A 25926-nucleotide genomic window follows, 5' to 3' on the forward strand; every position below is an offset into this window, starting at 1 on the left:
ATAGAATAGTGCCTGGCATGGAGTAGATGCTCAGTAACTACTTGTGGAGTGGATCAATGAAGAGGTCCTGTCTGGAGAAGGAGACTTAGGGAGTGTTTTCCTTAGTGATTTATAACAATCTAGAGAGATTTAATAAAATCAAGTCCAGTAAAAGATACTTATATGTGTGTTTGTGTGTGTGTTGCGGGCGTGTGGTAGGGGTGGGAAAGGTGATGCTGGGTGGTGATGGAGGCACAAAATACTGAATGCTCTGTAAGACCATATATAGTATTAAAAAGTAGGTGAGAACTGTATTTGAGAGTAAATAAGTTTGTAAATGAAAAAAATGAGTATGAGCTTGCTCCAGTTTTTATTTACTCAACATTAAGAGAAAAGTGAACATCATCAGTGGCCCAGAATAGCACATTTTGTGCATTTCTTCAGCCTCTTGACAGCATCAGGCAGATGTGTTCACTCTGCACTGATTTTCGTGTGGACCTCCCGGCTCTTCACCCGCAGCTTGTTGACCTGGGACTCGGCAATGTCAGCCCGCTCCTCGGCCTCCTCCAGCTCGTGTTGGAGCTTGCGGAATTTAGCAAGATTAGTGTTGGATTGTTCCTCCTGAGAGGAAAGATAAAATTGTGAGAATTAGACTTAGTGATTCTCACTGCACTTGTCACCAAATAAATTATTTCCTCAACTCAGATATGTCCTTCTTATGGTCTGATTCGCATGTCTGACTTCAAATCTGAACAGAACTTGTCACTTCAGGTGTGTATTTTTTTCACTCTAAAGAATGAAAGAAGAAACACTTTTGAAGTGGAAGGACTGCCTTAGTGTGTCAAAGCCATGTGTACGTGAAATCTGTTTCTGCTGCATGGACTGGGTAGAAAGAAGGAAGAGAGCCATGTGCCCTGACAGAGTTTAGTAAGTAAATGCAAGGTCAAGTTTCAACCTTGAGACAAACTCACCTAGCAATTTTTTTGTCATATATTTTGACTCTGGCATACAGAGAAAGGGAAAAAGTGGGAAAAATGGGTCTGAGAAGATGCATGCATCTGTTGGTTTTACTTATTACCACTTGAGCTCCTCCCTTCCTTCTTCCCTCTCCTAACTTCCTGTCTACTTCCAGCCTACCACATTGTGTCTGGAAGAATGGGGAACATCAGGAAAAGTGAGGCTGGAGAATCTTCCAGCATGTTCTTATCTGCTACAGTACATGTGGAGAGATGAGCCCCTGATGATACTGGTAGTGTTAGGAACGAATCAGCTGGGGTAAAGATTTATGTTTGGCTCTTAAGAACACTTGGTCTTGTACATTTCTAGAGGGAGAGGAGTATTTATCATGGACTACAGTTGTGATGATGTAGTCTTTGCTGCTATCAAGGTGGGTTATTTGGAACTTTGCTTTATTCCCCCAACTCTTAACAAAATGCCCAATAATAAAAATATCTCCTCTTAAGTCCTATTCTGTAATCAGGATTTGGGGGTAAGTTCATGTTTATAATATCATACAATATGAGTGGTAGATTAATTGAATTTAAATTCAAAACAAAACAAAACAATAAAAAATATGAGTGGTATATTCTTATTTTGCTTGTTTTCTCATTGACACATTCTCTTAATATATTTCTACCCCCAAAGAAGTTTTCATCCTCCCTCAAGGGCTTAAAGGTACTCACAGCCTCCTCAGCTTGTCTCTTGTATGATTTCACCTTCGCTTGTAATTTATCTACCAAGTCCTGCAGCCTGAGAACATTCTTGCGGTCTTCCTCAGTCTGGGGGTGTGGAAAAACAGTCTGCATTCAGTACAATGGAATGAGTCTCTCTCAGGAGATAAAGTAAACCACTTTGGTATGATGGTAGGTGGACCTCGGGTAAACTTGGTCAACCTTGAGCCTTCCTCCGTAGTATTAACTAGCCATTCTTGCTGAATGTCCACACTGTGCAGGCACTGTGTTAGGGAATTCTGCACATCTTCTCTGATCCTCGCCTCCCTACTCTGAAGAGTACATGCTGTTACTCTCTTTTATAGGGAATGAAACTAAGGTTTAGAGTGTTCAGTAACCTACCCAAGTTCAAAAATTAAGAGGGGCCAAATTAGGATTAATACCTGTTTATCTGGCTTTAAAACCTGTATTGTGTTCTCTGAATCACAATTTTCTAAAGTCTTCCATGACCCTCCTAACTTAGAAAAGGGTCTGAGACAAGCATTTTTATCATTTGCCCCTTGTATTTATATACTGAGTTCAGGCGGATTTGTTTGTGAGCACCACATAAATAGTTAAACAGATTGTCAGTTTCCCTTTGGGCAGGAAGTCTGGATGTTCTAGAAAATTTTTCCCTTTACCTGGTAGGTGAGTTCCTTTACTCTTCTCTCGTGTTTCCGTAAACCTTTAACAGCCTCAGCATTACGTTTCTGCTCATTTTCAACCTCTCCTTCAAGCTCACGTACCTACAACCAAGAAAGATACGTATATAGCTAGTCTTAGGGGATATTAATTAGCTCACGACCTGCTGAAGATATTTTGGCTGAATGCCTTCAGCCTCAGGACAAAGCTGGGCTTTAATATATAGGGAGAGAAAAAAAGAGAGGGAGTGTCCTTTTCCCCTTCCCAGATTCAGAGAGATTGTGAGACCCACCCTGGCCTCCAGTTTCTGGATCTGCTTCTTCCCGCCCTTCAGGGCCAGCTGCTCAGCCTCATCCAGACGGTGCTGCAGGTCCTTCACCGTCTGCTCCAGGTTCTTCTTCATGCGCTCCAGGTGGGCGCTGGTGTCCTGCTCCTTCTTCAGCTCCTCAGCCATCATGGCCGCCTATTTAGTAAATGCATCAAGACAATAAGGAAGCCTGGTAATGGCAGGTAACACACCTGTGTCAGTAAAACCAATGCTTAGCTTGCTCACATCAGTGATGGCCTTCTTGGCCTTCTCTTCTGCATTGCGTGATTCTTGAATGACTTCTTCCACTTCACTCTGGAGTTGTGAAACGTCATTTTCCAATTTCTTCTTGGTATTGATCAGGCTGGTGTTCTGTTAAAAGTAGTCAATGGAAAGTGATAAGATTTGTTTGCCAATGTGGGATTTTACAGATGTCTTACTTGTTGGCTTGTGCAGGGGACCTGACAGCAACAGTTTACTCAACTTTAAATTTTGTTCACTGCAAAATATTAATTATTTGAAAGATTGGAACAGCCCCCTCCCACTACCCCAGTGTCTGTCTAATTTATGCATGAGGACTTTTGAGATTTAAGAATGCCTATATTAATTAATTGTTCTTTCAATTATATTTCAATCAGACATTACTAGTGTTATATCCTCAAAAGGTTGGAAATAGCAGAAAGTAATTGATTTTTTTTTGTGTGAGTGCCTGGCATTGGGAGTTTTTCAGTTGAGAAAGGATCTATTCTCTGATAACTTTCATGGTTTGCTCCCCAGGGGAATACTGAATTAGTCTTAGGAAAACATTTTATTAAAATTTTAACCCAGTGCTTCTCAAAGGGAATCAGCACTGCCTCAGTGTGTATTTGGAAACATTTGGAGGTAGGTGTTTTTGCTTGTTAAAATGACCACCCAATGCTACTGCATTTAATGTCCAGGCAAATCAGCAATATCCTGCAGGACTCCCATACAATAAACACAACAGTGCTAAATGCAGAAGGACTCCTGACGAGAAACACTGTGTGGCATATTTTTGGATTCCAGAGTTAACAAATCATCTTTATTCAAGTTTATTCTAAGTCATGGTTTTCAGGATCTAAGAGTCAAAACTCTATAAAGATTTTTTTAAAATAAAACTCTCCTTTTAGATATTAGAAAATCTTAAAAAAAAAGAGACATGTAGGAACACACACCAAAAAATTGCCTATTGTCTCACCATTCCAAGATAACTGCAGTTAATATTTTAGAGCATACCCCCATCCTTTTTTATATACATATATTTATAAAAATGGAACATTTTTCTGCTATAATTCTGATCCATCATTCAGCATACATCCGCATTTGTCTGATGTGGAGGTCTTACCTGGGTGTGCAGGAGCTGGACACGCTCACTGGCATCCAGGAGCTCCTGTTCTGCGATTTTCCTGCTCCTCTCTGTCTGCTCCAGAGTGGCCCGAAGCTCCTCGATCTCGGCCTGCAGCAGGTTGGCTCTGCGCTCCACCATGGCCAGCTGCTCCTTCAGGTCCTCCTGGCCCCGCAGGGCGTCATCTAGGTGCAGCTGGGTATCCTGTTAAGTTAAAAAAAAAAAGCCTTAGACACTCTGAAGAGGATGAGAACATCCCAGGAGGTGAACTGGCAGAATGGTGCCAAGAGCAGGAAGTGACAGGCCTGTCATTTGAGTGTGAAAATGGTGATGTCACCAGCTTAGGTGAGTGAGAATGATCAGGAGACAGAGTCTCATTCTATTTATGCCATTAACTGGTTATTTTTTCATGTGTGAATAACTAATGTCTGTCACTTAGAGAGTATTTTCCATATGCTCTCCCTAGTACTTGACATCTGTTATCTCATTTGATTCTCACAGGAACCCTATGAAGAGGGTAGTTTCATTCTTAATTTGTAGAAACAGCAGAGAGGTTCTGAGAGGTTAAATCAATGGCTTAAAATCAGGCAACCAGTAAGTAACACAACCAAGGCTCAGGCTTATTGGTACCAAAGTCTTGTACTCTCTCCCATCTCAAAGCTTATCTCTGGGCTTCTGTTTTTTCTTTTATATAGCATTTCTGTAAAAATATATTCTGTGCATATTTAATTTAGCTATCTCCATACTGTGAGCTGTATAATTTGTTAAAAGAAAAAAAAAACTGGGTTTTTTAGTACAAAGATGTTTTGCTGAATGGAGGACAGGTCACTTCCCTGACTTAGCTGTTGATGTGGACCCGTTTACCTTCAGGATGCCTTGGGTGTTCCTGTAGTTCCTCAAACTCTCTGCAGCCACGCGGTTGGCATGGTTCAGCTGGATTTCCATCTCATTGAGGTCTCCCTCCATCTTCTTCTTGAGCCTGATGGCATCATTCCTGCTCCTGATCTCCGCATCCAGGGTGCTCTGCATCGACTCCACAACCCTGATGTGGTTTCTCTTCAGCTGGTCAATTTCCTCATCCTTCTCAGCAATTTTCCTGTCGACCTCAGACTTGACTTGGTTCAACTCCAGCTGGATGCGCAGGATCTTTCCCTCTTCATGTTCCAGAGATGCCTTAGCAAAAATAGTGATCAATTAATAATGATCAATTATTATGATCAATTAATTATAATTATCAATTAATAATTAACATAACTTAAATATTGGGAGTGTATTGCCTTGTGAGCTAAACTCTTATTAACATTAGTTTGTCTGGTTTTACAAAGTACAACGTAACAGTTCCAGGAACCTGCTAGGTAAATCATTTTTTTGTTGTTGTTGTTTATTCAGTCAGATTATATAGGGCAGCTCTGTAATAATGGTGCTTTGTAAAGTATTAAGTGCTGTGTAAGTATTACTCATGCGAGTACTAACAGAACTTACTTTTAAATTCATGTAGGAAAAATGAACCCTCAGTCTGTTTTATACATTAAGATGTTTGTAGAAGTTCTCAATTTAAAAACATTTTTCTGATTACGGAATATATATATTCACTGTAGAACATGGGGCAATATATAAAAAAAGGGGGAAATTCCTATTGTGCGCCCTACCCAAAGATGACCATTTTAATATGGTACACATATTTTTTAGTCTTTCTTTCTACTTATGCATATATTTTTACATGATGAAAATTATAGTGTATATCCACATGTGTCCTTGCTTTAAAATTATTGTCCACCATAAATACTTCCCCACATTAATTATATTTAGTGATTGGATACAATTGCATCATATGAATGTTCCATAGTTAGCTCCATCTTGTTCTGGGATTGGAAATCTTTGTGCTTAAAGATTTACTTCCATTTAAGAGAATTTTCCTGAGGTAGATTCTTAATAGAATTTATGGGTCAGAGTATTATATTTTTAAGGCTTTTTCTGACTATTGCCAAATCATCCTTCATAAAGGCTGTACAAGTTCATATTCTCCCAAGTGCTGTAATAATGGGTCCATCGCCCACTTCGAGTGTTTTCACCCGTCTTTGATTTTCCCCCTTAGCAGAATAATATGTACCTCTGCTTCCTCTAAGGCAGCTTGAATGTCACATTTCTCTTGTTCCACTTGCTTCTTTATTTTCTCCAATTCATGGATTTGCTTCCCTCCCTCAGCAATCTGCTCAGTGAGGTCAGAAATCTCCTCTGTGGGTGAACAGACAGAGGAGGAGCAGTCAGACTCATGCAACATTGCAAGGGTCTTGCCAGGCTGTTGGAAGTACAGAAGTTCAAGAGCACTCACGCTGCAAGTTCTTGTTCTCTCGCTTTAGGGTTTCCACATGATCCAGGGATTCCTCGTAGGCATTCTTGACCTTGAACAGCTCAGTGCTGAGCGCTCGGGCTTCCTTCTGGGAGGCCTCAAGTTCAGCCTGAGTTTCCTCGTATTTCTGTTTCCACTCCGCCAGGACCTGAAAAGCACCAAATTGTCAGCTTTTGCAAGGAGTAAGGGAGACCAAGTAAACATCGATGAAGTTTAAGCAGGGCAGGCCACCTTGTCGAAGTTCCTCTGCTTCTTGTCCAGGGCAGCACAGGCCGCGTTTGTTCTCTCCACGTCCAGCATGAGGTCCTCTACCTCGTTCTGGAGCCGCTGCTTCGTCTTTTCTAGAGAAGCACATTTTGCGTTCACGGCTTCTACGTGCTCCTCGGCTTCTTGCAGACGCTGGGCCAGCTTCTTCCTGAAACGTTAGCCAGGCAGTTAAGGAGAGTGGTCTGGAACCTGGGCAAGCGATAACATTATAGAAGCAGGCCTGCTTTTATAATGGCAGAGAACATATGGTTATCCAAGCTGTGGCAGCCAGAGCTGCTTTTTTGATCGGTCCTTCATGAAGAGGTCCGAAGTGGTGAGCCCCTGGGTTCAGCCCTTAGAAGCTGCTGCTGGTGCTCCATTGTACGTGTCTTTCCACAGAAGTAATTCAGGATTTTCAGGACTTGCGATTGAGTCTGGTCGCAGAAAATGATTATTCAGGACAATTTTATTGATTGATGTATATATCTCATCTCATTCCAAAAAGGATTTGAGGCTAACTATATATTTTACTGGGCAGAAATGTACTGAGCATACTCATTTGCTTTCTGATTTTCCATTTCATTTTATGTACTTTTTCCTTAGAGAAAAATAGATAGTTTCTGTTAATATGTATTTGAAGTTCTCACCAGAGAGAGAAATTGATGGATAAATCAGGACAGTTTAAGCAAGGCAAGTTTTCTTTTTTCCTTTTGAATTGCCCACATTCTTCATTCCCCATTGAGTGCTAACTCTACATCCTAGTGGTACAGAAAAGCCTTTCACCCAGAAGCCCAAGAAGATCTACTTGAGGGTCTTCTGTGGTCTATACACAGACTAAGGGTTTATTTTATTTAGACCAACCCTGGACATTATGTACAGTTTGGTAGCCTCCAGCATGGGTTTGAAGAGCTGTGTCTTCCTACTGCAATACTAAAGAAGGTGGGCTCTGGAATCAGGATATCTGGATTTAATCATGTGCCCTTGGATTAGTGGGTAACCTCTCACAGCCTGTTTCCTAGTCTGTAACATAGGGGTAAAACATGATGTTGCTATTAAAACTAAATGAGGTAATGTGTATATATAGTACTTGACACATAGTATGCGCTCCATAAATTTAGCGTCTGCTATTACTGTTATGTTACCATCATCGACATCATCATCATCATGTTTCTGGGAGTTGCTGGGTTGTGCAGCTAGAAGCCATGTCATTTTCCTCCCCCAGTGATCACAGCACGTACTTGGCCTCCTCCAACTCCTCCGTGCGCTGGATGGCGTCGGTCTCGTATTTGGTCCTCCACTGGGCCACCTCACTGTTGGCCTTGGACAGCGCCCTCTGCAGCTCGGCCTTGCCCTCCTGCTCCTCCTCATACTGTTCCCGCAGCAGGTCACAATCGTGGCGGGAGGACTGCAGGGCATGGGCCAGGGCGTTCTTGGCCTGTGGGAGGACTAGTTCAGTGACTTGAATGCATTTCTTCAGTGATACATAATTTGTATACCCAGACTAGAACCTAACGGGATGTACTTCGATTTGCTCAGCCAAGATCGTTGGTAAAACTCACTTTAGTTTCTTCTTCCAGCTGACGTTTCAGCTCCTCTATCTGCTGCGTAGATGCTTGTTTGCTTCTTGAAAGCTGAGAAACTAAAGCATCTTTCTCATCTAATTGTCGGGAATATTCTCCTAAGAATAACAGACGTAAATGAATTGGTTAATGGCATAAAACTAAGCTACTAAGCTTAAGCGTTCATATATGTGTATACCTGTACATTTATATATGTATATACATCAAATATATATTTTATCTGCTTCTAAATATGCATATAGAGCTGGTTAGAACTGGAGGCAAAAAGCAGAAATGCCACAGAAGCGTCACAGGTAAACTATTCTGCCGGTTCTCGCTTTGTATTCTTTCTTACTTGCTCAGCACATTGCACCAGATTGTTTATTTCCCTCTAAAGTGGGAGGGAGTATTGCTGTTTCTCCAGAACCATTGGAATCACTTTTATCTAGAATATAGTTCCAGGGCCCAGGGGAAGGTCCGCACCTGCTTCGGTCTGCAGACGCGCTCTCTGAGCCGTCAGGTCGTTGATCAGCCGCTGCTGCTCCTCTTCCTTGGTCTTAAGTTCACTCACCTGGTCTTCTAGAGTGCGACACATCTTTTCAAGGTTCCCCTATGGGATGTGGCAGTGAAAGATGAGTCACTGAATGCAGTAAAAAAAAGTTAAAACTTGAGTAAAAATACTTTCAAGTATTTTTAGAGTGAATAAATTCAAGCATGAGTAGAAAGTTATGGTGCCAACTTGGATGGGACAAGCTAATATTTCAGCATGGTGAGGGTGAAATGTCCCTGAAGTAGCCCTTGTTGGAGCCTGTTCATTTTTTCCAGCAGTACTGACACTTGCTTAAAGTGGATTTTGAAATCATCTTAACAGGTCATAAGGAAATGCTAACAGAAATGAAGTAGAATGGAATATATTAGAATAGGAAATGTTAGATTAGTGCTATAAACTGCCAGCAAACAATGTTTAGTGACAGAACAATGAGTATTCTGCCAGGTTATTAATTACTATTAGTTGGAGATGGTTTGGGGTACCTTGGCTTTGGAAATGGCCTCTGTGTTACTGGCGAGGTCATCGATCTCCATCTTCATCTCGCTCTTCTCCTTCTCCAGCTTCTGCTTGACCCTCTGCAGGTTGTCTATCTGCTCCCCGAGCTCGGCCACGCTGTCTGCGTGCTTCTTCCTCAGGGTGGCCGCCGTGGCTTCGTGCTGCAGGGTGGCCTCCTCCAGGTCCCTGCGCATCTTCTGGAACTCGGCCTCGCGCTTCTTGTTCATCTCGACCTGGGCAGAAGTGGCCCCACCGGCTTCCTCCAGGCGCTCACTGATCTCCTCCAGTTCCCGGGAGAGGTCAGAGCGCTGCTTCTCTGCTTTGGCTCGGGAGGCCCGCTCTGCCTCGATTTCCTCCTCCAGCTCCTCGATGCGGGCCTGAGGGTGACACATCAACATTAACATAAACTCATCTCAGTCTCAGGGTTTTAGGGGTACAGAAAAAAGTGAAGGTGAGATGGTTTACCTGCAGCTCTTTGATCTTCTTCTGTAGCTGAACTTCTACTGCCTGCTCATCTTCAATTTTGCTTAGCAGATTGCTGATTTCAAATTCTTTCCTGTAGACAGAAGACCAAGACATATTACTACTCATGAATTGAAAGATGATATCACATGGAATTTTTTTCTGGAGTTCCTACTTTTTGAGTTTCTCATCAAGTTGCTGCTTGTCATTTTCTATATCCATTGTGGATTCTTGGGCCAATTTTAGGTCTCCCTCCAGTTTCCTCTTTGCTCTTTCTAGATCCATTCGAAGTTTCTTTTCTTGCTCTAGAGACCCTTCAAGCTAATGAGAAAGGAAAATATGTTAAACATTGAAAATGTTTTTTAAAAAATCCTTTATATGGATATAAAAAACACACTTACATCATCCACTTGCTGCTCTAGCTTGGCTTTAGCCTTGGTCAGGGTGTTGACTTTGTCCTCTTCTGCCTGCAGGTCATCCAGGGTCTGCTGGTGGGCCTCTTGGAGGGCCTTCTTCTCCTTGGTCAGCTTTGCGATGGTTTCGTCCAGACCTGCCATCTCTTCCGTGAGGTTTTTCACCTTAAAAAATTAAAAAAAGAAATGCTAGCTGTGCTAAAGCATGTTAATAGGGTGGTAGAACATCTGCATGGTAGAACAGAATATGATGCATACCTTGTTCTCTGTGGCGTGCTTCTCCTTTTCAACCTTGGCCAGGGTCAGCTCAAGGTCGTCAATGTCTTTCTTGAGCTCTGAACACTCATCCTCCAGTTTCCTCTTCTTGGCCGTCAGCTCGGCGTTGATCTCCTCCTCATCCTCTGCTCTTTCAGTCACCTCCTTGATCTTGGCCTCCAGCTGGATTTTGTTTTTGATAAGTTGCTCACACCTTTCCTCTGCATCAGCCAAGGCATCAGCTTCCTGTGGAGAGATTCATTAAGGTCATTAGAGAGCTTGTTACGGTTTTGAACTTGTTCTTTGCACAAAATAGTGGTGTTTGCTGACTTGTTGTGCCTTTTTCGGTATGAATATATATTAAACTTAATTGAACATTATTACATGTCCTGGAGACATGGAGCTAATTAAAAGCAAGACTATATAGACTTAGAATCAAATTAATTTGAAAAATGACTGGATTGAAGTGTCTAGGAGAATGATAGGCCTTGGGAAGCCTGAGGTCTTGACTCCGTATTGTCTCCATATGGATGAACATGGGCAAATTACTTTATTCCTTTATCTTTAGTTTTCTGATACGTAGTTGAGAGGGCGGGAATAAATGATCATTGGGAACATTTCAGGTGTGATATCAAAAGATTTTTTTAAAAAGAATTTATTTATTTATTTGTCAGAATGCACAAGCATGGGGAGTGGCAGGCAGAAGGAGAAGCAAGCTCCCCACTGAGCAGGGAGCCCAATGTGGGATTTGATCCCAGGACCCTGGGATCATGACTTGAGCCAAAGGCAGACGCTTAACTGACAAAGCCACCCAGGTGCCCACAAAGATTTTGACTTAGGTTGGTTAGATTTGGTTTTGCTCATTCCCTGTTCACCTCAAGAAACTAGTTGTTTGGCTGAATTTAAAAAGGAAAAGAAAAAGAACTTAAATAATTTTATGCCTGTGAATACATTTCCATGAATCGTTTGTTAATACACTCACAACCTTCATGATAATCCACAGTAGTGCTGTAAATGTCCACAGTTTTCATTTGTACTTTAAGGATCACCTGTTAGTCTCAACATGAAGTTTAGAATATACAAGAATGTGTAATTTTGAGGCATTACATAGCCCCGAACAGTTTTTATGAGTGACTGAGGAATTCAAATACAAATCACCTCAGCCTTATTAGATTACTCTTGCCTGGGGAATTTCTTTGACTTCTCACTCAGTGTTTGTTTTGTTCATAGCTTATGTTTTTTAAATGCCTAAATGAATGACAATGGGAACTTCCCAGGGGTCCTTTGCTCTTATTTTTAATAGTGATGTATTTGGTAAGTGTTTATTCACTGATGACAAGAGCTGTGAAGAGACGCAAGGCTGAAGCAGCTGTTGGTTGTGTGTTTTGGAAAAATGTAAACTTCATGTAAGTGAAGGTATCAGAAGGGAAGTTGAAAATAGCTTTAAGATTTTAGGGAAACTATCCTTTTCACAGGTTTTTTCATGGTAGTGGTGGCTTTTGGACCATGCAAATGGGAGGTTGTCCTTGGTCAGAGTACTGGTCCAGTCTGTCCCCCACCCTGATGACAACTTCCTGAGCTAGTAAACAGAAGCTTTAAGAGCTTGGGATGTCTGTCAGAGGAGGGCTCACAGAGGGAACTTGGCTCTACCTTATACATTGGTGGCTCAGTTCATGTAACTGCAGGCAGATTTATTGAGCTAAATCTCAGGGGTTAGGGATGGAGAGAAGTAAGAATAAGGGGCACCTGCACCCCAGTGTTTGTAGCAACAATGTTCACAGTAGCCAAACAGGCAAGAGCTGAGATGTCCATTTGACAGATGAATGGATAAAGAAGATGTGGTTCGTATATACAATGGTATATTACTCAGCCATTAGAAAGGATGACATCTTACCATTGACACTAATGTGGTTGGAACTGAAGGGTATTATGCTGAGTGAAATAAGTTAGTCAGAGAAAGACCGTTACCATATGGTTTCACTCATATGTGGAGTATAAAAAACAGCAAAGAGTATCATAGGCGAAGGGAGGGAAAACTGAATGGGAAGAAATCAGAGAGGGAGACAAACCATGAGACACTCTTATGTATAAGAAAACAAACTGATGGTTGTTGGAGGGGAGAGGAGTGGAGGAATGGGGTAACTGGGTGACAGGCCTTAAGGAGGGCACATAATGTGATGATGGGCACTGGTGTAGTATGCAACTGATGAACCAGAAGTTTCTGCTTCTGAAACTAATGAGGTACTGTATGTCGGCTACTTGAATTTAAAAAAAGAATAATGGCCTTTCTTTAATTTCAGTACATTTTCAGATTTGCATCTGGAGAATAGGACAATCCTCATAAGGCTGGGATGAAGCACGCCAGGCAAATGGGTAAGCTGTCTGACTGCAAGCTGGGTTCTTGCCTTTAAAAGGCTTCCTTCATGGCTGCTAGATTTGTTATATTATTGAATGGTCTTTAGTTCTCCCTTTCCCATTTGTAATTTGGAAGTCATTGTGCATATCTTCCTCATAGGTCTACTGAGAGGTAAGTGAAACACCTAAAAAAGTAACCTGAGATTTTTCTTTTCCAGGACAAGGCTGTTTGTAAATCTGAAGTAGGTATGCCTTCCAGAAATGCTGCGGTAACATGTTGCATTCAGAATACAGAATACTCACGGACTGAACCTGGAGCTGCAGGTCATTTTTCTCTTTTAAGAGAGTGACCATTTTTTCCTCCAGTTCCTTCCTTTTGGCCTCTGACTTGGCGAGCTCGTCTTTGGTTTTCTGAAACTCTTCCTTCATGGTGGCCATCTCCTTCTCGGTCTCCGCGCTCTTGAGGAGCGGCTTGATCCTGAAGAAGAGCTTCATCCAGGGCCAGTGCTTGACGTTCATGAAGGCGCGGATGTTGTACTGGATGCAGAAAAGGGCTTCTCTGAAATGATGTAAAAATATCAGCGTCGATCGAGTCATCGGGACCAGTGTTACTGTTGTTAGTTTTTATTTTACTCACAGGTTCCCCTTGTGGTGAGCCCCCAGGTGTAAATGATACAGCAGATTTTGTGTATGTTCCATGCAGGCTTTATACAGACACAGACACATTCATCGTAGTGCCCAGTGTAATCAGTTTGCTGAAGTGTATGGCTCATATTGAACAGTTCTGTGTTCTCAAGACCCATACCACGCTAGCAAAGGAGCAGACCGTAGAGCGGGAATACTTCGCACATATGAGAAACACATACCAGTTTAAGACCATTTGAGATATTGCAGTATTGGTGATTTGGGAGTGGATGTGGCATTTGTGAGTTGGTTGTGCTGCCAGGCTGTTGGCCTGCAGAGTGAGCTGTGAGATGACACCGGATGCTGAGATGCCCCGCCTGAGTAGTTTAGGATTTAGCACATCTTTCTTGAAGCCTTTCCTCTTATTTTGATTACCACTGAATTATCCACTCATAACTTTTGTTAGCTTTTTCAGATAATGTACTGGCTTTCCTCAGATTCTTTCAGATGCCTCATTCTTATTTGCTTAATTAGATTGTTAATATCTATGGGTGATTTAGCATGCACGGAGCACCCAAATTTGTTTTATCTAAGTACAATTTTTAAATAGTAATAAAAGATGTCCCTTTTGCAAACTGTAGCACTAGACTAGCAAGCTTTGCTGTATACCTCTTCAAGCTTATTAAAATGAAAATTCACTTTCTGTATAGGTCCAAATTATAAGAACCATGACTCTGAGAAGGCAAATACCATGACACAAACCACAATGTAGATGCGTGGGAAGGACTTGGGAACACTTACAATACCAGTCCAAGTAAGCAGGGGAGGAGCAAAATGCACGCAAAGTTTGTGTGATGGGGGTAGGAGGGGGCAGGGAGTGCAACAGTGCTGGACAGATAGAGCTGGATGAGGCTCACTGGAGAAGGGACAAAGGCAAGTTCTGGATTGGTAAATAAGTAAATTAGGACGAAGGGGAAGGGCTGGGGCAAACAGGAAAACAGGAGATCAGCAAATTACTCCGCCTGGCTGAAGAGGCTGTGTGGTTGGGAATGACGGATGTCCTGGGGAATACAGAGGACCTTGACAGCCACGCAAGGCAACTGGATTTGTCATGGGGGACCAGGGGGCCACAGACTGAGATACGCATGTTGGAAACTGTGCTTATTACACGTTATTCTGGCAGCTCTGTGTGAGGTGGATAGACAGGGAGAAGCTGGAGGGAGTCCAAGTGTGAGGGCTCAAGAGAAGGCGGATATGTCTTAGCAGTATGTCCTAATCGTGTGAAAAGCATGTATTTGCCACAAAATAAAAGTTTAATAAATGAGAAAGGCTGGGTGATAGTCCCATAGGGACTTTACAGTGCAGATAATCTGCACTGTTGTTACCTCCTTTGCAACATCTTCTGATACTCGACCCTCATTAGGAATCCCCTGCAGACGGCCTGAGTTCTTGTTATAATCTGGGCCAACTTTTCATCTCTCATTTCTTCCAGAAGGCCCAGAAGTCCAGCTTTGAAGAAAACCTGGAAAAAACGAGAATCCCGAGTCTTCCCCATGGTACAGGAGACACAGAAATAGAAGAAGGGCATGGAGCAGGTAGGAATAAATGACAGATATACCTTGGTATGACCGAATTTATACTGGGTGTGGTCAATATCAATAGAGGCAAGAAGTTTCTCTGAAGCCTTCTTGCTGTCGATGAACTGTCCTTCTGGAATAGCACTTGCATTTAAAACTTTGTATCTGTTCAGTCAAACAAAGGAAAGAATGATTAGCGAGGTATGATTATATGGGGCAACCAAATGACCACAAAAATCTGAGAGAAAAAGTAAAAAAATCCAGCTGTCCTTCAGGTGCAGATAGTAACACAGTGTGATTTTTCTGTAGTTTAATGCATGCGTCCTTCCTGTTTATAAGAAATACCACCTCTTCGAACTCTCATCCTGTCCTACTGCCAGAAGACTATATTACCTGACTTCTTAATTTTATAGCATTTACTAAGCAGGGCACATGAAATACGATGAACAGAGGACAACAATTAAGATGATAGAATGTTCACAGCGTTCAGTGAAATACAACAAAGAGACACTGGCCTTTGTTTAAAATCCCCATAAAGGATCCTGCTCGGGAACCCCTTCCTGCAGATGCGGATCCCTTCCAGCACCCCATTACACCGCAGCTGGTGCAGGACAAGTTCATGCTCCATGGCCCCTGAGAGGAAGAACACACATGCCTCATTTCATGGTCTAAAGCAAGCACCCTGGAGCTTGTTCAGGCATCAGATGGGTCTTACCTGGAGTCTTGGTTTCGTTGGGGATGATGCAGCGTACAAAGTGGGGGTGAGTGCTTCTCAGGTTGGTCATCAGCTTATTTAGGTTTTCCTAGAAAGCCAGACAGAAGGGACTTGATGAGGAAGTTTGCTTTCAGATTGCTTTTTTGTAATTATTCAGAGTGAACCTACGCACTTCCTTAACTGTGAGGTATAAGCCTCTGAGGCTTCAACTGCTCTGTGTTTTTAAGGTCTTCAGAGTTCTAGACTGCCAGTTAGTCACAAGGCCAAGTGTTGGGAAGAAATGCAGGTCTCCAGGGTATTCATTTATAACAGTTAGGATCTATTCTCTAAACAAACTGCAAATCCCATAGCCTTGATGCATAGGAATTGCTCTCGCCTGGGAATCAGAAGACAGAATCTGTGGTCTCATTCTGATGAGCTGCTTGACTGTAAAATCCCACTTGTCTTTCTGGACCTTAATCTGAAAAGAGTTGAGATTACCTCTTAAATTCTCTTTCATCTCTCTCAGTGCTAGTAATTTTCACAGTTGTAGTTGACACTGGGAACCTAAGCTAGCCCTTGTCCCACCTTTGCCATTCCTTCCTTGAGGTTATTATTCTCCATGGAACCTGTGACATCTTGTTTGTAATTTTTTTTTTTTTTTGATGAGCCTAAAATCACGAGACTGTATAATCTTGCATGGGTGGATCTTGGGTGCCTGGAAATGATCCACAGCCTGAAGCATCTAGGGGATGTTATTTCAAAAATAAAGTAATTGCTTATGACTGATGATGTTGTCTTACTCAACTATAGAAAACTCACATGTAACTATTTCTCAATATTTCTTAGGAATAGTCTTTGAGAAGGCACAGTTGCTTTTTTCTTCTTTCATATCTCAGTTAACTATTAGGAAACAAAGTAAGTACTGTGGGCTTCTCTTCTTGAAGACATGTGCAAGGATAAGTTTATGAAGCAAGAGCCTACTTGGTGAGATAAGGCAGATTGGTATTGAAAAAGAAAAAGAACTGGCCAGTCTTCCTCTAGTGACAGGTTATAGTCTTCAGTTTTAAAAGGAATGAGATTTAACCATGCACATTCTGACAAAGCAGCTGTGGCCCAGACATTTCACACATTTCCCTTCGGAAGAGTTAGTTGTTAAGCTATGTAACAAAATCACATTACTTGTAGTAAAATTATTTGTTATTTTAATCTTAAGAGATATTTTGTACCTTAATCATCCAAATAAATCATTAGTCTTGGTTTTAGAGGATTTTCTGCCATTATAAAAAATTAAATCCACGTCAGAGGACAAAGATATATATTGAGGGAAGGATGTGCTAAAGAGCGTGTCTCTGGTTCATTGTCAAAGAACTCAGGAGCGTTCTTGAAGGGCAACATTAGTAGAATAAAGATAACAGCTTTCCTTGGGTACAGCTTTGAAGTTCAGCTATGCTTCTTTAAAAATCAGCCTGATTACATAATATGAAAGCTGCTAAGGCTGTTTCGGCATTACTGAACACATTAGATGATCGTAATAAAGAATAATGGGTAGAGCATCTGGCCCTGTAAGAGAAGTATTGCTTGGTTCTATCATGATAAGAGTGAGTATTTGAAGATTCCACTCTCTCCTGATTTATTCTGAACCCTTAATTATGATAATTTATAGAAACCGAATAGAGTTTTTGGGTGAAATTGGTACTTTACCCTGAAAAGGGCTGACACCGTCTGGAATGAAGAACCCTTCTTCTTAGCACCTTTCTTTGCGCCACTATCTGAGGTAGAAAGAACAATCTGTCAATTAGAGCAGAATCCTAGAGGCTGGAATGTTATATTGACATTTGGTGGGAATGGGCTTGATTTAGTTTAAGGGCACAGAAAGTACCTGCTTCAGCACTTGCGTAGGTGGAAAAGAGACTGGCCAGAGTCTTCATTGCGGACTTCTGGTACAGCCCAACCACAGTGTCATTCAGAGGGTCCTTGTTCTTGTCAAGCCAGCCACCAATGTTGTAGTCCACAGTGCCGGCATAGTGGATCAGAGAGAAGTGGGCCTCGGCCTTGCCTTTAACAACCTTGGGCTTCTGGAAGTTGGCCGACTTGCCCAGATGCTGGTCATACAGCTTGTTCTTGAAGGAGGTGTCTGTGGCCTTGGGGAACATGCACTCCTCTTCCAGGATGGAGAAGATGCCCAGTGGCTGAATTTAGAAAGGTGGACATTAGTGTCAATGTCTCTTTCCCAAAAGATGCAGACGTGGTGGTTGTATCTGATTGAATTATCAGAACCGCCAGATAGATAAATATATATATTTATATGTATATATATATTTATATATAATGAACCAAGTCATAGCCCACAAAGAAATCCTTTCATTATCATTGGAGCACACTTTCAGGTAAAAGAAGAGCAGAATACAAACAGTCAGTATAGCATGTATGGGCATTTTGTTAAAATGTTCTGTGTTATCACACATTTTACCTATTTATTGAATTAATCTACTGTCACTTTTATTTTGTTATGAAAGTGATTTACTGACTTAGAGTGATGTTTACTTTATATGCAGTAGTTGAATAATATAAATAATCCAAACCTTATTTAAGACATTTTCTGTATTTAATCCCCTTTGGGTCATAGAGGTTCTCGCTGAGTTACATGTGTACTAATTTTTATCTAGAAAAAAAGATTTATTTATGTTGCTGATGTCTTTGATTGCGATGGAGATAGATTCAGAGCTAGTGAGGTAGTTCTGCTGGTGGAGATGATCATCTCAATTGAGTTTTCAGAGCTGCTTTAAAACCAGGTTTGAGTTGCTGTTAGGACAAAACTGGTTAGAACAGAATGAAACTAAACACGCTAATTCTTCTTCTTCTTCTTTTTTTTTTTTTTTTAAAGATTTTATCTATTTATTTGTCAGAGAGAGAGAGAGAGCAAGCACACGGGCAGGCAGAGGTAGAGGAAGAAGCAGGCTTTCAGCTGAGCAAGGAGCCAGATGTGGGGCTTGATCCCAGGACCCTGGGATCATGACCTGAGCTGAAGGCAGATGCTTAACTGCTGAGCCACCCAGGTGTCTGCTGCCACTCTGATCCTTGATACGCAGAAGTTGAGAAGAGGAAGTTAGTTCTAAACAAAAATTCTGTTTATTCTGATATCCTTCTATGTAAGATCACCGTGATACTTTCTAGAATTGCTTCAGACACTTGGGAAAGTTATCCTTGCACTCTGTCTTTCCTTTAGAAGTCAAACAGAGCAAGGTGCTGGGGTGGCTCAGTCAGTTAAGTGTCCAACTCTTGATTTCAGCTCAGGTTTTGATATCAGGATTGTAAGTTCAAGCCCCGAGTTGGGCTGCCCATTGGGCATGGAGCCTACTTAACAAAACATGAAGAAAGTCAAACAGACCTTCTCGATGAGCTCGATGCAGGCAGCCAAGTCCATCCCGAAGTCGATGAAGGTCCACTCGATGCCCTCCTTCTTGTACTCCTCCTGCTCCAGCACGAACATGTGGTGGTTGAAGAACTGTTGCAGCTTCTCGTTGGTGAAGTTGATGCACAGCTGCTCCAGGCTGTTGAACTAAATAAAACAAAATTTTCAACATTAAGTGGGTTTTTTAGCAATAAAATTCTGAAAAATTCTTTTATTGAAAAACTGAAAAATTCTTTTAGTGAAAAAAAATATGGAATCCAGTAAAGAAATAAAATTAAACTAATTGTTGGTCTTTCAGAGGTCCCAAGGGAAAAAAATGATAATTTTTTTGACATGAGCCTTTATTGTGAATTCTGGGCATTATTTAAAGGCACAGGTGTCAATTATACAGCAAGACTTCTGGTAGAATCGACCTCTTTAGAGCTGTAAGCTTGCATAGCAAAAGCATACCTTGAAAGTACAACCATGGTCCCATGAGATATGGTTTGGTTTTAAGGGTGAAGGCAATTTATTGGAAAGACTTCTTTTACCATCCCACTCTCCAATTCAGGATAAAGTTCTCGTTTTCACTCTTGTCTGTCACAGAATAAGGAAAGCTTATGCTGCAACCTTTTAGTGGATGTACAAAGTGGAATAATAGGCGAGTTTTTCTCCTCTCCATCTCAAACATCTAGATGCTATTCTTCTTGCCGGGTCTGTCAAAGTAGGGACCTGATGACCTGAAGGAATCTTTGTACTAATTTACACCTGCCTTTTACCCATGCTACAGCAGATGCCCTGGAGGTGAAATAGTGCATGTTCGATGAGCCTGGGACAGGAGAGACTATGACCAGTGTGCTTCCTCCTCCACTGGAGATGCCCTGTCTACATGTCTGGGCTCTTGTCCTGGCTTTGCCTTAAAGGGCTGTGGGATCTGTAGCAAGGGTTTTCACTTCCCTGTGGCTCTTGTTTATCCACATGTAATTAGTAGTAATATTCATTACCTTTCATGGGTTGTTTGGAAGATTAAATGAGGCATCATTAAATGAGCATATTAAAGTGCTTAGTGGAGTCCAGAAATACCCTCACTCCTCCACAAATGCCAGTGATGGTTGTCATTATGTTTCCGTTACTGCCTAGTTGTGTGGGAGGTCACTGCTGTCCTGGGTGCTGATGGAGGAAGCAGTGTGGACACCATAAATATACAGGAATGCCTAGTGTATCAGAGCTCATGGTATTTTTCTCTCACTTTTTGTTAATATGAAGACAACTCACATCAAAGATCTCAAAGCCGGCGATGTCCAAGACCCCGATGAAGTACTGCCTGGGCTGCTTGGTGTCCAGCTGCTGGTTGATGCGGGTGACCATCCACAGGAACATCTTCTCGTAGACGGCCTTGGCCAGAGCGCCCACGGCGTTGTATACCTTTGTGGACAGGGTAGTGATTGTTGGTGCTACTGAAGACATGTTGTGAAGGCCTGGGATAGGTATCATTCACTGAGGTCACACACTCACCTGCTGCACAGTCTGGCCTTTGGTGACGTACTCGTTGCCGACCTTGACTCTGGGGTAGCAGAGGGCTTTGAGCAGGTCAGCAGAGTTCAGGCTCTGGAGATAGGCTGCCTTGTCAGCCACTGCAGAGACAAAATTCAAGAAACATTTAGTGGTGGATATCCCCTTTAACCCAATTTTCTATGTTTCTCCAACCCATTTTCTTTATTATTTAAATAAAAAGTTTTGAGTAATTCTGTAGAAGGTCAGATGAGGTTCCCTGTACATCAGAGCACATGCTTGCTAGTAAATAGTCAGGTACATTGGTCTTTGGGGATTTATTGCAAGCAGCTTTTGAGAAATTCATCAACAGTTAACATATGTCCAGTGTATATGGCAACACTTTATGTAAGCCAAGAGCCATAGGACCTGCTCTTAAGGCAGGCACATTAGGTGTGGTAGGAGGCAAGAGATAAATACATCTTAATATTTGCTGTTAAGGAGAGATAAAAGTGACAATATTTGGGTCCTGATTCCAGTTTTGTTCCTCCCAGTTTAAATCCACTTTTTCAGTTTCATTATCTGAAGATGTGGGTATTAAATTTCACTATGTGCCCCCTTCAGAGTCTCTTTCTGAAATTCTGCCAAGGACTGTAACATAAATGCCACAGGTCCAATACCACAGAAACTGCTGACAAGTTTAGAGGAGGGAGAGATTATATCAAGCTGGGGGAGGAGGGTTTCAGAAAGGCTTCAAGAAGCAGGTAACTTCAGTTTCCTTGGTAGGTCCTTTATGTTCCACACATGGAACAGAGGATTTTTCTTTCTCAGTTCTTTGTTTATCTGACGGCCTAGAGTGCCTGCGGGTTTATATATAGACAGCACAGATGTGCACAGATGTCTAGGGATGTCCTTTGTCCCCTGCTCTGTCAGGCAGATCTTGTCTGTCCAGGCACTAGTGGGCCAGCCAGTGCTGAAGTAGGCTAATATGCCAACTTGTCTCAGGTATGCGGCCACCGTTGCCTTAGCAGAGCAGGAGCACTGTGTTCTCTCTTCCTTTCTCTCATGATCTGGCCCCAGCTGTGCTTTTTAGATATGTCTTTCTAAGCACCTGTTAGGGTTCATTTTAACTTATTTGGGCTACTTAGAAATGATAAAGCTAGGACACACGAGAGAGGAAAGATGGGGAGGAAAGTGTGTGGTGTGTGTAAATATGTACATGCCCTCCAGAATTTTAGCTGTGACAGAGATGTGAGTTTAGAATAGACTTTTTTTCCTGCCATAATCTTTAATTCAGACCCAGAAGAAGGTTCATCTGGGACCTTCGGTGCCATCCGGCTCGGCCTGCTCCTCACGCTGCTTCTGCTTGAACTTCATGTTCCCATAATGCATCACGGCACCCGTGAGCTTGTAGATGGAGACTTTCTCTTCAGGAGTGAAGCCCAGGATGTCAATGGCGCTCTGCCAGGAAAAATGACAGGATAAATGTTAGGGCAGAAGACACTGACTTATTTTGGAGAATTTATACAGTATTGTAGAATAACCACACCTACAGTGGGCTATTTTTGCACTTAATGAAATTTTTTTCAGAGAGAGAGAGTGAGAGAGAGAGAGAGAGAGAGAGAGTGTGTGTGTGTGTGTGTGTGTGTGTGAGACTTACATCTGTGGCCATCAGCTCTTCTTGGTCATCAATGCTGGGGACTGTGATCTCCCCTTGACTGATGAAGGCATAGTCATATGGGTTGGTGGTGATCAGGAGCATTTCTGGGTACATACGGTTGAGGGTATACATTTTACATTAGAAATTTTTAATAGAACTAATAATGTTTATCTGTGAATTTAAGTTCTTCCTTACCAATCAGATCTGGCTTCTTATTGGAAGTGATCTGATAAAAAATATGATAGCTTCTTTCTGCCTTCAGCTGGAAAGTAACCCTAGACTTTTCTAGAAGATCTGGAAATAGAAATATATATTAAATTAGAAAAAAAATCAATACAACTTAAATATATATTGTTTAAAGGGGGGAGAAGGAGAGAGGGAGGGAAGGGAGAGAGGGAGGGGGAGGGGCAGAGGGAGAAGGGAGTGAGAGAATCTTAAGTAGGCTCCTCACTCAGTGCAGAGCCTGGTGCAGGGCTTCTTGATCTTACGACCCTGAGATCATGACATGAGCCAAAATCAAGAGTTAGATGCTCAACTGACTGAGAGACCCCCATGCCCCAGTGCTGCTGAAATACCAAATGAACCTCAGTGTCTTTGCTAAAACTGGGGGAATTATGTTAGACTTTGTTGACATTTCTGCCTGATGATTGATCCTCTTGTTGCTGCATGTAAGAATTCCAAATACATATGGCAACTGTGCAAGTTTCTCAGCATCTAAGAGTAGAGACAGAAACCTGTCTGCTCCAGTAAAAATAAATTTTTAATATGGGCGACCTGTGACCTCTGGATTATAATTGATCTGTAATATTTCCTCCTTCCTCATGTCACCTGAGACTTTGTGGTGAGCAATTACTTAGAAGTATCTTCCAAAGCTCAGATGAAGAGAAGTACTATAAGCCTATAGGTGACTTGCAGGAATCCAGATGTAGCCCTAGTGTTTGTCCTGGAAAGAATATCAGAGTTCCTTCTGTGGCAGGAATTTCAGAATGTGCTCCAGAACTATCAGTCTGCACTGAGGTTGACAGAGCACACAGCGGGTTTATGGATAAGTCTGGTATTAGCTCATGGGCAACACTGGCAACAGGCTTGGCACATGCCAAGTGTTCTGAATATCCTGCACATGAAATCACTCATTTCTTTTTGGATTTTTAGTCATCCTGTTACTCACATGTTTCAATATCTGCAGAAGCCAGCTTCCCTGTAGTACCAAAGTGGATTCGAATGAATTTACCCTTGAAAAGAGAAAGATTCGTATAGAAAAGTTGAAACACACAGAAGGATGCAATTGAAATGATAATCCGGATATGTATTCTCTGGCATGGAAGGGCAGAGAAGATCCCTCTGTGACCAGGAGACTTACAAAGCGAGAGGAGTTGTCATTCCTCACGGTCTTGGCATTGCCAAAGGCCTCCAGTAGGGGGTTGGCACTGATGATTTGATCTTCAAGGGTCCCCTGCAAAGGCAAGAGCAGTCCTTACTTCTGGGGCTCCAGACTTTCCAAGAGCCCTGAGAGTCTAGAGTCTGGCCGCAGACCCACCTGCATTTTGCCAGGGGTAGGTTCCTCCTTCTTCTTCTCCCCAGTGACTGCAATTGTTGCAAAGTACTGGATGACACGCTTGGTGTTCACAGTTTTCCCTGCACCAGATTCTCCGCTGTCAAACAGAGACCAGAGAAGAGATCAGAAATATTAGAGCTCACATTGTCTATATCTAAGACAATCAAAACCAGAGAAGGGAAGAATCACGTACGTGATCAGGATGGACTGGTTCTCCCGATCTGTAAAAGAGAAATCAAGACCATCAGTTAAAAAAGAAAAAAAAAATTCAATATAAAGATTAATGAGTCAGTTTAGATCAAACACAGCTTGTTCTTTTAACATTTTGAAGATGTTACCTATGATTTTGGTTTTATGGTTAGTCCCCAAAGAGCCCTTGGTTCTTGGAGTAAAATTTGTGACAATGACAGGCTATCATGGGTTTCCTTTTGTATCTTATTAATTTTTAAAGACTTCGTGATGATCAATTTCAAACAGATACTAAGTAGAGACAGTAACATAGGGAGCACCCCATGTTCCTATCATACAGCTATGACAATTATTACCATTTGGCCAATTTTATATCCTCTATACTCCCATTCCATTGTCTCTGGATTATTTTAAAGAAAATCTCAGGCATCCTATAATTTCCTCTATCAGTACTTCAGTAAGAATTATAGAATTTTGAACTCATGAGGGATCTTAGAAATTATCAATGCCAACTCTTTTATTTAACAAACAGATAAAGAAGAGGAGACTTACAGAGGAATCAGTGACTTTTTGAATAATTATGTAGCTTACTAAGGTCAAAGATATTCAGGTCTTTTGACTTCAACTTTATATATTTTTCTGCTACTTGCTCTCCTCCCAGCTCTTAACATGACTAATTTGAGTGCTGGTAACACTAAATAGGGAAGGGGTCTGGAATTATAAATGTGTTCATTTAGTCTTACGTTCCTTTTAATTTCATGTACATTCCTAAATCACAAAAACAGACATTTTTACTAGTTATATGACTGATGTTTTGGATTTATATCAATTATCTGATATGTTACATCTCTAATTCTGTTTGAATGAATTCTCAAACCTAAAAATCTGTCATTGAAATAGATACAAATCTGGATGTTATTTCGATGTGGATGTAGACTTCAGAGAATTTATTCAGAGCAGTAAATGGAGACCTTAGAACAAACTCAAGTGGGTTTTTTCCAATAGCAGAAAAATTATGAAAGATCCTATCATATCTCACGGGAGCACTGATAAGAAAACAAAGTTCTAGTCTCTTTTGGCAAAGCTAAAATAAGATGAACCAGGTCAGAGGCCACAGTTTAGCATGGTTTTATATGCAGATCACATTTGCAAGCCGTAAGTGATCTTGAACTCGGAGCAGTCCCAACGTTGGGGAGTGGAGACCTTGGTGTAGGGGTGATGGTGTACAGAGCCGAGTGAGTGCAGCTGCTGAGTATTACAGCCTCTGAAACGAGCCAGCCCATGGATCATTTCTGGAAGGTAGCTAGCTTCTGCTGACAACGAAAGAACAGTTTCCTGGCATGAAATCCTTATGGAATTGCTGGCCAATTTATAATGGAAGATTCCTATTTTATTCCTTTCTCTTCTTTCTTCTCCTTTAACACACAGCTTAAAAACAAGTACAGCAAAACAAACCAAACCCAGAAAAGAACCAAACCCTCTCAGTTTCCAAAACCCTATGGAACAACAGGAAATTCCGGAATTTGGAGTATTTCCAAAGGCAGTACATTTGGTATGTGAAGATAAAAGATTTTGATGCTATACTTGGGCCTGTAATGTCTATCAGATCTGTTTGTTTATGCTTTGAAAAGACAGGAATAACAGATTTTGAAACAATTTCAAAAATATTTTCAGAGGAAGAGGTATTTTTGTTTTCTGTTGTAATAGGAAAATGCTTCAGAATCATTGAGAGGAAAGTGGTAGTTCTTTCTACGCCAAAGGCTCACACTATTTGCTGTGTCGTTTAACCATGGAGGTAAGAATTCACAAAACTTTCCAGCTGTAGCTGGTAACCGTTTTCATTGATTGCTGTGGATGTGCCTATTTTAAAATAATGGGTTTGAACTTTTCTCCTGTTGAAATCAGAAATTAAAACCTATGGGAGAGTGGCAGATGCGTTTACAGAGGTCTGCTGATTGTTTCTGCCTGGCTCCCGCTTACTGGATGGGTTAGCTGGGCAGGTCAGTGAGCTCGGCCAGTGCCCTTTCCTCTCTGAAATGTGGATGACACTATATCTC

General features: G+C 41.7%; 1 protein-coding gene across 1 annotated transcript in view; it reads right to left on the reverse strand.

The window, feature by feature from the left end:
• LOC309852214 (uncharacterized protein) overlaps window positions 1-25926 on the reverse strand; it is a 96355-nt gene that overhangs the window by 67142 nt on the left and 3287 nt on the right. Inside the window, 37 exon segments of the mRNA XM_082708516.1 lie at window positions 462-600; window positions 1662-1757; window positions 2330-2434; window positions 2623-2793; window positions 2884-3009; window positions 4001-4204; window positions 4865-5173; window positions 6111-6235; window positions 6333-6498; window positions 6582-6765; window positions 7835-8031; window positions 8156-8274; window positions 8639-8765; window positions 9188-9577; window positions 9666-9756; window positions 9838-9983; window positions 10064-10240; window positions 10334-10576; window positions 12989-13244; window positions 14695-14831; window positions 14928-15051; window positions 15402-15519; window positions 15602-15689; window positions 17285-17352; window positions 17463-17772; window positions 18972-19142; window positions 20250-20432; window positions 20435-20464; window positions 20468-20479; window positions 20481-20608; window positions 21788-21926; window positions 22126-22229; window positions 22321-22419; window positions 23294-23357; window positions 23486-23578; window positions 23663-23777; window positions 23874-23901. Of these exon segments, the coding sequence (XP_082564642.1) occupies window positions 462-600; window positions 1662-1757; window positions 2330-2434; window positions 2623-2793; window positions 2884-3009; window positions 4001-4204; window positions 4865-5173; window positions 6111-6235; window positions 6333-6498; window positions 6582-6765; window positions 7835-8031; window positions 8156-8274; window positions 8639-8765; window positions 9188-9577; window positions 9666-9756; window positions 9838-9983; window positions 10064-10240; window positions 10334-10576; window positions 12989-13244; window positions 14695-14831; window positions 14928-15051; window positions 15402-15519; window positions 15602-15689; window positions 17285-17352; window positions 17463-17772; window positions 18972-19142; window positions 20250-20432; window positions 20435-20464; window positions 20468-20479; window positions 20481-20608; window positions 21788-21926; window positions 22126-22229; window positions 22321-22419; window positions 23294-23357; window positions 23486-23578; window positions 23663-23777; window positions 23874-23901 (5382 nt within the window).

The sequence above is a fragment of the Mustela nivalis genome (assembly GCF_964662115.1).
Source record: "Mustela nivalis genome assembly, chromosome: 17".
In the NCBI taxonomy this organism is placed as follows: Eukaryota; Metazoa; Chordata; class Mammalia; order Carnivora; family Mustelidae; genus Mustela; species Mustela nivalis.